The 10,456-nt window shown below is 51.6% G+C and overlaps 1 protein-coding gene across 1 annotated transcript; it reads right to left on the minus strand.

Annotated features, from left to right (window-relative positions):
- Positions 1 to 288: 288 nt before the first annotated feature.
- Spp2 (secreted phosphoprotein 2) lies at positions 289 to 9,740 on the minus strand. Its single transcript, XM_048344332.1, has 7 exons — positions 9,674 to 9,740; positions 9,439 to 9,563; positions 5,272 to 5,394; positions 4,181 to 4,288; positions 2,772 to 2,823; positions 1,876 to 1,926; positions 289 to 374 (listed from the first exon to the last, which is right to left on the minus strand). The coding sequence occupies exons 1-7, from the start codon at positions 9,738 to 9,740 to the stop codon at positions 289 to 291; spliced, it is 612 nt and encodes a 203-aa protein (XP_048200289.1).
- Between the last annotated feature and the right edge of the window lie 716 nt (positions 9,741 to 10,456).

Consider the following 10,456-nt stretch of genomic DNA (forward strand, 5'->3'; position numbering starts at 1 on the left):
GGGGTGGACGAGGCTCTCTTCTCCTGGTCATCGACTGCTTGGCTCCTAGAGAGGAGGAAGCCAACCGTATCAGCGGCAGCAATGGAGGAGCACTGGGAGAAACCTGGGAGTCTGTGAGCCTGAAGATACAACTGGGGTCCGGAAACTGGGAGAGACGGGCTGGACTAGGGAAGCAGCGGGCGTTTGGCAGAGCCTTCGAGAACACCGGCGGCGTGGCTTCCCCACGCACTACCTGCTATCCCCGGTTCACGTCTTCTCTTCTCAGTGGATGTCCTTACCTCCAGGCCGTCACTCAAAGCCAGCGTTCATTCCTGCCCTGCGCCTGTGGTTCAGGTACCTTCGGTTTCCAGGGAGGAAACCCCTCCTCATGATCTCTAAAGGGGACACAGGAGGCGGGGGCTGTCAGGCACCTGGTGATCGGAGTCTAAATTCAGTGAGCAGGGCTGCGGCCAGCACGGGCCACTCACCCTGGGCCCGGAGGAGGCCCACGCCCCTCCCCCCCCCGTGGGCACCCCCTCCCCCTCCCCCCCATCCCAGCCACCACCACCAGCCCTCCAGGGCAGGGACTGTCACATTGCTCTTTCAGTCCTCCATGGGACAAGCCCCATGCGTGTCACACACATTGACTGAAGGAAATGAAACTGTCACATTCAAACCCCGCCCGCCCCGCGGGAGCTGTCCATCCCTCTGCATTCAGGATGCGCTCCAGACCCCAGAGGTGGTTAGTTGGAAAGTGGCTCAAGAATATTTTCTGAGCCCGTACAGAAGGGTTGGCCAGGCTCCTGTCCATCTGCGCAAGTCATTTCCATCTCGAGTGGCGTCCATCCGACGCCACGGCCTCCAGGACGGTCACAATGCCCTCCCACCCCAGCAGGCAGCCTGCGTGAGCTGTAAGGAGTCACCGCTCGCAAGGTCCAATTCGTGCTAGGTTCTGAAAGACCGTGACTTCATACTTGGGAACTGTCTCACCTTCCCCACCCCCCACCCCGCTGTCTCTGTCTCTCTCTCCTAGGTCACCCACTGGGGTCCAGGCGCCACTTCTTAAGGACATCCACACAGCCTTATCAAAATGCTCACGTGGCAAAACCCTGAGCTCTCAGCCCAGCCATCCGTGGAGACACTGCTCCGCGTGAAGACCACGTTTCCCGGGACCCAGCCTGCTCCCGCTGACAACGCTCCCCTGTGGCCTCCTGGAGACCCCTCAGCCAGAGCCACCCTGCTAAGCTGTCTCTGGGCCCTGGACCCCCAGAAGCTGTGAGATAATACATGCGAGCTATTTTTAGTCTCTGGGGATTTTTATTCTTTTTTGGCCATACAGCCATAGATAGCTGATTCACCACTTTGGCTATTCATCTCATTGATCGGATTTATTTCCAAACAATTTTTGTCTATTTTCAGACTCAAATCCAAGGGTCACTCTGTTCTACTACCGCAGAGATTCAAAAAAATAGGCGGCAGATTCTAAAAAAAAACAATCCCCAAAGAAACAAGCCAAGAATGTGGTCACAGTTACCAACTGTAGGTTTCCCGAAGGTGACAACCTAGAAGAACACTGTGGCCATTTTTAACAATGAAGTTTCAGGTACCATCTCTAGGATTTCAGATAAATTAGAGGGTGCCTGAGGGAGAAAACCAGACTCTCGGAGGCGTTCTCCCGAGCTGGACTTGATGCTTTGATTCCTGGTAACTTCTGGGTGAGTGAAGCCTCAGAGTTACCTTTTCAGTGATTTGCAAAGCAAGGTTACATGTTACTTTGCTTTTTTACTCTCGCTGGAACCCTCTCATTCTTCAGGGTTTCCCTATTAGGCAGTCGCTCAGCTCAGGCTGGGCTGATGGGATCCGGTGGTGATCTATGGGAGAAAACAGACCACTTACCGAGAGACCGGTGGTAAGACTGCTCACTTCTGGTCTCGTCAGGGATGTGATCTGTAACACAATAGCAGCCTTCAGACTGAAACCCTCCCCTTACTTCCAGAATGTTCTGTGACTGTGTCATCAGTACCACAAATATACTTCTTAAGCAAAAAAAAAAAAAAAACAGCAGGAAACCATGAAATAATTTTTGCTATCATCAGCACTGATAGGAGAAATCACCAGAAACATTGGGGGGGGGGGAACAGCTCCTAAGCCACAGAAAATGAACCCCATCCCATTTCAAACCAGAGATCATACAAGGAGGTGGAAAGGAGACATCTTCCTCCCACAATGCAGACACCTGGAGAAGTTCTGGGCTCTCCCCGCATGGCTGGGCCTGGCAGAGTTCAGCCCCAACCAGTCAAGATGAGGTGGAACCCTGAGTGTCCCAGCTACACGAGGCCGTCCACCTGGGCCTGTGACTGAGGGAGTCACCAGGAAGACATACACTTGCCCAAGGACAGGCCCCGCTAGGACAATATCCACCTCATCAACCCAGCCTATTCGTCATCCAATGGAATGACGAGTATGAAAGCTCTGTAGAAATGAATAAGTGAATAGTTGCAGCATTATTACCTAGTGACAAGAAAGGAACAAAAGCCAAACAGAAGGATTATTCTGTGTCATTTTGCTATAATTGTGGAAAGGTTGTATTTAGGTATTTCTAAGTTTGAATGACTCATTAACAGGGCTGGGAGCACGGCTCAGTAGTAGAGTGCTTTGTCTAGAAAACAATGTCCTGAGTTCAAACCCCAGTACTGCTAAATTCATTCATTCATTAAATCACTAACCAACAAACATATGGTGTTACTTCAAGATAAAAAAAGAAAGAAAATAGAGAAGCAATCTCAACTTACCCAGGAGATAATTCCTCCATCTATATGGTCTGGCCATGTCCCCAAAGATCATCTATAAAGAAACAGAGAGACCAGTACACATGAGACATGGAAGACAGGATTGAGAACCTGAAAACACCATCTAGAGGACTCTGATAACAGTGTGATTTAGTGAAGTTAGGATTATATGGTGTATTGAATACGTAATCATGGTGTCTAACATGTTTGTGTAAGACTGTCAGGGGGTACATGCCTGCAATGCCACATTCTCAAAACATGAAAGGAGGATTGTGGGTCTGAGGCAAACCGGGGCTACACAAAGTGACTCTGTCTCAAAACAAAAATGAAAGAAAGAAGAAACAGAGGAAACGTAGAGGAAGGAAGGAAGGAAGGAAGGAAGGAAGGAAGGAAGGAAGGAAGGAAGGAAGGAAGGAAGGAAGGAAGGAAGGGACACAGAAGCTAAAGCTTTCAGTGACTCAGAACATATTTCCAAATGTTGTGGACCAGAAGTAGAAACATTTTATAAACTTGCACACAAACTAAGTTTAGATAAAGTTTTAGGGGCTGTCTATGAAATGTCCCTATTAGCTTCTGTAATACAAAGAGGTCCATGTGTAGTATTCAGGAAACCACTGCAAGTCCACGTAATAGTTAAAACCTTGTCCTAGGCTGATAAAAACATGCATTCCCTATTTTCAGGAGATACACAGTCTAGCAAAAAAAAAAAGGGTCAAATAGTTTCGTAATATAATTCCAAGCCAGAAATTTCCATAATTAATTCAACTCACAAATACAAATAATTGCCAATGCAACTAGAGAGAAAATGGATTTAGCCATTAAGTGAGCATCTATTACATTTCAGACACAGGAGCAGATTGTTTGTGTGCATCAGTAGACTCAACGCTCCCCGTGACCCAGAACGCAGCCTGATTGCCCTCCAATAGATGGAGAAGCTTCTTGACTAGACCTTGAAGGTTGAGTGAAGGTCAAGTACCCCGACTTAAACTGCAGAGCTAACGAATGGTTTTGAACAAACAACAACAAAATCTCCCTTCTCTCCACTAAACAGCATACTTAAACTTAGATTTCAAACTCTGAAGATTTGCTAATCGTAGCTTTAAAATCATGTCCCAAGTTTTAGGGAACGAGGAAGAAGGAGAAAGCAGAAAGAAGAAGAAGAGGAGAGATAGAAGAGGGAGGGGAAGGAGGGATAGGAGAGGGGGGGAGGGGAGGAGGAAGACAGAGGGAGGAGACGGAATTGGAGGACAGGAAAACAGGCTGGGAAATGAGATGGGGGAACTGCTCTCGTGGGTCTCTTGTGGGAAACCAGCCGTCCATGCAGTTCCGCCGGTCCCATCCCTAGGGGTCATCCGACTGCCGGGTCCCCTCCCTTGGCTTTCCGGAGTCCTGCCCCGAGCCCCAGGTCCTACCTCCTCGCTGCTGTTGGACTCGGACGTGGAGGCCCAGCGGCAGTGAGCCCAGACGTCCTGCACCTGCTCTGCAGACAGCTGCACGGTGCTCCTGCAGGACGCGGTGGGCTGCGGAGGACAGCACAGTGGCCTTGATCTGCGGTCACCTGCAGCCAACTGGGCTGGACCCCTGCCCACGCCACGCAGAAGGGCAAAACAAAACCGCAACGGCATCCCAACTTTCCAAAAGCAAACTTGTCTCCCCAAGAACCAGGCAGAAACGTGAGACGTTTCCGTGTCTCCTAGGAGCCCTGGGAGCTGCCTCCAAGTGGTGACCAGCCGGGGGGGGGGGTGGTGGGGGGGAAGTAGGGGGGGACTTGGGCCTGGGATTTTAGAAGCAGATGCTGGTGAGGCTTTGGTCCTTCCTAAGATCCACGGTGAAACGTTTTGTGAAATAAGATGGCGAGGCAGCCCTCTCGGGGGAAATGAGCCCTTCGGAAGTGGCGCATCTGAACACCGGGACCGTAGGAGCGAATGCCAGCCGATCGGAAGGGATCCCTGCCCACGGGCCACTAAATGCCACCTCCGAGTCTCCTCCCAATGCTGCAGAAACGGGCCTTCCACGGGGCCGAACCCGCGGAGGCCGAGCTGCCAGGACCTTCCTTCCGCGTGCCCCCCCCCCCAGCTGCCAGGAGAGCCCCATCTCGCATCTGCTAGCCACAAAACCACGCGGCCTGCGGGGACCACCGTTCACGCCTCTTGGTAACAAAATCTGAAGTGTGTCTGGAACTTTCTTTGGTAGAGGTCTCTCTGCCTTCCTTTCCCTTGATGCAAACTCAGCCTTATTTTAAAGAGCAAGAAACACAGGCATCGGGGAATTTTCCAGATCATCCAGAGCCACAGACTCCGCGGCTCCAGCGCGGAAGTCCTCAGGTCTTGAGTCCCCCCCACCACCCCGCAGGGCCCCGACACGGGCAGAGGGGACCACACAGCGCGTGGCTGAACCCCAGCCCGGCAACGGCCAGGCTTCTTAGAGCCCAGATCCTGGTCATGGAAAAGGGGTGGCTCTTCAAGGAAGCTTCTGGAATGGGGAACTTTGCCTCCACTCTTACCAGGTAGTAGCCTCTCTGGAAGGCGCACGCAGAGGGGTCATCTCCACTGTCTCTCAAGCATGTCGTTTCTCGAACGCTGAACTCTAAGTTCATGATCAAGCTGTCCTCGTCCAGGACATTGACCTGCATCGGCAAAAACAAAGCGTCCGTTGGAAATAGCCATGTAGTCAAAGTCCAAAGTGCAGGACGGGATTCCATCTGCACAGTGAGAAGCCATTCACAGAGTCACCCACTGGGAAGGCAGCCACTTACCTAGGCCATCGCCTGGGGGCCTGAGCTCATTCCGAAGACCAGGGGGAAAACCCGACTCACCACATTCATTCAATAGTGACAAAACTGACACCAAGGAAGCCAAGTGTGGCGGCACACACCTGCAGTCCTGGTACTTGGCAGAAGGGGTGGGGGGGTGGGGGGAGGAGGCTGATGAAGAAGGGGAATGATGAGTTCAAAGCCAGCCGGGGCTACATAACAACATCCTGTTTGAAAATAAAGGAAGGGGGCTGGGAATATGGCCTAGTGGCAAGAGTGCTTGCCTCCTACACATGACGCTCTCGGTTCGATTCCCCAGCACCACATATACGGAAAATGGCCAGAAGGGGCGCTGTGGCTCAGGTGGCAGAGTGCTGGCCTTGAGCGGGAAGAAGCCAGAAGCCAGGGACAGTGCTCAGGCCCTGAGTCCAAGGCCCAGGACTGGCCAAAAAAAAAAAAAAGAAAAGAAAAGAAAGGAAGGAGGGATGGAGGAAGGGAGGAAGGAAGGAAGGAAGGAAGGAAGGAAGGAAGGAAGGAAGGGAGGGAGGGAGGGAGGGAGGGAGGGAGGGAGGGAGGGAGGGAGGGAGGGAGGGAGGGAGGGAGGGAGGAAGGAAGGAAGGGAGGAAGGGAAAGAAGGAAGGGAAAGAAGGAGGGAGAAAGGAAGGAAAGAAGAAAGGGAGGACGAGAAGGAAGGAAGATGGGAGGAAGGGAGGCAGGTGCAGGAATGTATGTGTTCTGATGCCAACCCCAGGGTGGCTCCTAAATTATTTGAGAATCAATCCACAGTACTCATGGAGTTCACACTGGTGAATTTGCTCACTCACCGAACTCTATTTGTAAAAATTAACATGGCACGTTTTTAGGATTTGAGCTCAGAGCCCCTGGCTTGCTCCGTGGGCTTGCTTCTCTGGCACCCTATCACTTGAGCCACAACACCAGCCCGGCTTTCGGCTGATTGTCGATAGACTTACAGGCTGGCTTGGAACCTCAATCCTCCGGACCTCAGTCTTCTGAATAGCTAGTCTTACAGGCGTGAGGCACACCCGCGGGGCCACTTTTGTAGTGATTGAAGGACACGTGCAGTGTGAAAAAGGCCCAAGTCACCCAACAGGTGCCTCCTCACCCCGGCCAGACACGCCGTGGCTCTGCTTCCTCGCTTCCGCTCTCACGCTGTGGACAAGTGTGCTGCTTGTAACCTATTGAGTGCCAGGCTTTGGGGCATTTCTTTGTGTGTGTGTGCTTTATCGATCATTTCCGCCCCAAGCTAGAGCATCCCAGTATTTTTAAGATGGGTGCGTGAGGTAGGTATGGTTTAGGTAGGAATTCCAGGGCCTGGGGCTGTGGGCTTTTTGTTAATGAACAGGAACTATCCATTACATCAGGGTCCCACAAAGACAAGGTTGTAAGGCAAGGCTCACAGAAACCGAATCTACATTTCCCCTAGAAGCCATGATCCAGTATTTGCAAACTCAGCACTAATGGGGATTTTATACAACATCACTATCACCAATAGCAAGAATCAACTGTATGAATTTCTAAGGACCATTTTCCTAAACAAATGCCCCATCATTTAATAATTCCTGAAAGAATTAATTGAATGAGAGGCGCATGTGGTCTTTTTGTTGTTGATGGTGATGGTAGGGCTTGAACTTGGGGCCCGGGTGCTGTCCCTGGGCTCTTTGGCTCAAGGCTAGCACTCTACCGCTTCCTAGTGGTTAATTTGAGATAAGAGTCTCACAGACTTCCCTGCCTGGGCTGGCTTTGAACTGTGATCCTCAGGTCTAGTTAGGGTTACAGCCATGAGCCACCAGCACCTAGCTGCACATGGGGTCTTAGAGAGAGATTCTGAGCCCTGATTTGTGGCTAAATTTACACAGCCCTGTATTTCTTTTCCCCATTCACGGGTCCCTAGTGGAATCTTCCAGACTTCCTATGTTGTAACCTACCAGGTGCGAGAGTTCCTTTTTTTACATTATTGTTCAGAAGAACCATCTTATTAGTTAAATTCTGGTTTTGCTTTATATTAAAGAGGCCAACTCTTCCCTCCAAATGCCTCCTGCTGGGTTCTCCTATGAATGGTACCATCTGTGCTCTGCTCTTTCCTGGGGACTCTGCTTGCTGGGGTACCTCCATCGTATCTCCCCATCTATGAAGATGGAGAGACCAGGGGCCTCCCGGAGAGTGCTTGTGCAAAGTAGGACTAACACACAGAATGCAAAGCAAAGTGTGGAACACACACAAGGGGAAAGAAATGTCACCAGGAGGAACCAAAGACGCGTGGTGAATGCCGTTTGACCCAAGCCTCTGAATAGGACAGCGGACTTGCAGGTTGCACAGATCTGTGCCTGAAGCAGGTAGTGCTCCCTCCATTCCCACCTGCGGGACACACACATGTCTTCCAAGTGTGCTGCTCTTTGGGCACGATTTCATAGAACAACTGGCACAACTGTGGCTCGATAAAGCTGACAAACCCGAACCAGCTGGACAATGGAAATCGGGGCAGGAGGCTACAAAAGAAATGAGGGCATGAAGACCCCTGGGCAGTAAGGACAACAAGAAGGAGAAAATAAGGAAGGGCGCTACACCTTTGGGGCCATGACCTCTAGGAACCAGAAAGCGGTTCCTAGGTTCCTCCACTTCTCCCCTTTTAACCCAAGGCCAAGTTCCGTGACTGAAGACAGATCAAGATGGCGGAGGCAGGCTGAAGCACTGACTTCCTGAGGCGTGTCCAGGTCTCCGCCCTTTGCCTTCTCTGGAAAAAAATCTTCCCTATCATCTTTACTTATATATTTGAGTCTGGCTTGAATTCTTCTCTTGCCAAATGCAAGCTGCCCTCAATTTCCTGTCACATCTTCGGTGCCTTGTCCAATGGATTAGAGATGAAATATATTTTGTTTGCATCCTTTTTCTGACTTGGATCACTGAAAGGGAATGCTGTTCACCCTTTACAATGATCATACGGATTTGCCAATGTGGAAATCATTGTGTATTATAAGGAACAAATGGCTAAGCAGTGGTACATAATACATTTTAATTTTGGGGAAAAAAAATAAAGATAACCAAGGCAGGGGCTAGGCAACCATGCCTAAGTACTCTACAGAGTAGCTGGAAACAAGCTGAGCTGAGCTGCAGCGGGGCCTGAGGAGAGTGAAGAGAGCAGGCTGGAGAGAGAGAGACTCCATTTCGTTCCATTTCCATCCTGTCCCCGGTGCCTGGTACCTTTACAGAACACCCCCACTTCACCTGAATTGGCGTGGGGACCTTCTGTCCCCTCCTCCCTGAGAGACCATTAAGATGACAACTAGGCAGGGAAATTTCCCGGGCACAGCAGCAAGTAGGAGAAGAATGTCTCGCTGCCTCCCTTTCCCGCTAAAGGACATTTCCATATATTTTTTTTCCTTCCTCTGGTACACTTAGTCATTGTAAGCTCAAGAAAATGTCCCTTTCCCCAGGTCCCCGGGCTATCAGGAAACAGAATAGAAGCAACTTGACAAAGGAAGGAGGATTTCTTTGGCTCCAAAGCCTATATTTATTTCCTATAAGTATTGGGAACAGAATTAGTAAATTAGAAAGGAGGCTCATTTCCATAAAGGAACCGTTCTTAATGAAACACAGCTGGGCTGCGGTGGTGCTGAGGGTGTGTAGGTCCAAGAGCAGAGTGCAGAGGAACAGAACGGGGTTGGGTGAGAGCACGGGACAAGGTCAGAGGACGGGACAAGGTGGAAGGATTAGTCCTCCAGAGCAGTGTTGGGACTTGTATACAGTCACGATCATGTCTCTCTGTCCAAAAGGCTAAGGTGAGACAACTGGCTATTATATTTTTCAATCGGAAAAGTTTTTTTTTTAAAAAAAGACTAGTCCGTCTCCCATTGAGCAAGTCGAGCGTGAGGCGCGGGTGGGCGTTTCCCACGAACTTACCCTTTTTAACGAGCTTCGGAACGCCCGGAGCAGGTAGGGACTCAGGGACTGCGCGTTCACCTTCGCCACCGAGGCGCGGAGGGCCTCCCTCAGGGAGGCGGGGTCGTAATCATACACCGGGAAGCCTGCACACAGAACGTGGCCGGAGTGACACAGGACCACGAGACGGACAGACGGGCGGGATGGACGGCTGTCCGTCGCTACGAGGAGGCGGCCCCGGCGCGGCGTTCCTTACCTGAGCAAAGCCAGCCGTCCAGAGCTATGGAAAGCACCACCAGCATCTTCAGCGCCCACTGCTCCATGGTCGGAAGCCAGGCTTGAGCGGGGAGCGGGGAGACGGTCCGTGCGGGGGCCTCGGGGTGACCCAGCCTCCCGAGAGCCGCGTCTCACTCCGTGTGACCTCGCCGATTGGAACTCAAAGTCTGGAGCTTAAACAGAACAATTGATCCTGGGGTTAATATTTACTGCTCGCTTTTTCCCCCTATGGAGAGTTTCCAGTCTGAGGCCACGTTTGAAGTTGCGACCTCCCCCGGGGACTTTAAACCCCACCACAGAAGACGCGGAGAGCCGCTCTCGGGGGACCCCGCGCGGGCTGCTTACTTTCTCTTGTTTTTATCTCATTCTGTTGGGGGGAAAGGATCAACTGGTACGCTCAGCACGGCGGTGGATTTGAAGTCACCGCCTGTTTGGTTCCCTCCCGTGGTCCCCAAGAGCTTGCACTTGTCACCTGTGCACGTGATCAGAGCTCCAGGCCAGAGGCCCAACTTCAGCCGCCAGGCCTGGCCGCTCACGCCAGTCTGCCAAGTACAGAGATCAGAGGGAGGGACGAGGAGAGAAAAGAGAGTTCTTCTGCGGCACAGGTGTGCCCACATACCTAGGTCCCGCCTGCCTGCCCCACAAGCGCGTGAGCTCCGGGTTTAAGTAGAGGAAGAATCGGGGTAACGAGAGATTTGCACAATTAAGTGGAGCGTTCTGGTTGTCATCCCCAAAGGGAGCACTCCGCCCCCGTAGACGAGTT

The sequence above is a fragment of the Perognathus longimembris genome, chromosome 4 (genome assembly GCF_023159225.1).
Source record: "Perognathus longimembris pacificus isolate PPM17 chromosome 4, ASM2315922v1, whole genome shotgun sequence".
Classification (NCBI taxonomy): domain Eukaryota; kingdom Metazoa; phylum Chordata; class Mammalia; order Rodentia; family Heteromyidae; genus Perognathus; species Perognathus longimembris.

Coding starts and splice junctions, on each gene's coding strand:
- Spp2 (XM_048344332.1), bottom strand. CDS start 9,740: ATGGAGCAGTGGGCGCTGAAGATGCTGGTGGTGCTTTCCATAGCTCTG. Junction 2,824..4,180: donor AGTCCAACAGCAGCGAGGAG/GTAGGACCTGGG, acceptor GTTTCTTTATAG/ATGATCTTTGGGGACATGGC. Junction 375..1,875: donor GTCTTACCACCGGTCTCTCG/GTAAGTGGTCTG, acceptor TGTCCCCTTTAG/AGATCATGAGGAGGGGTTTC.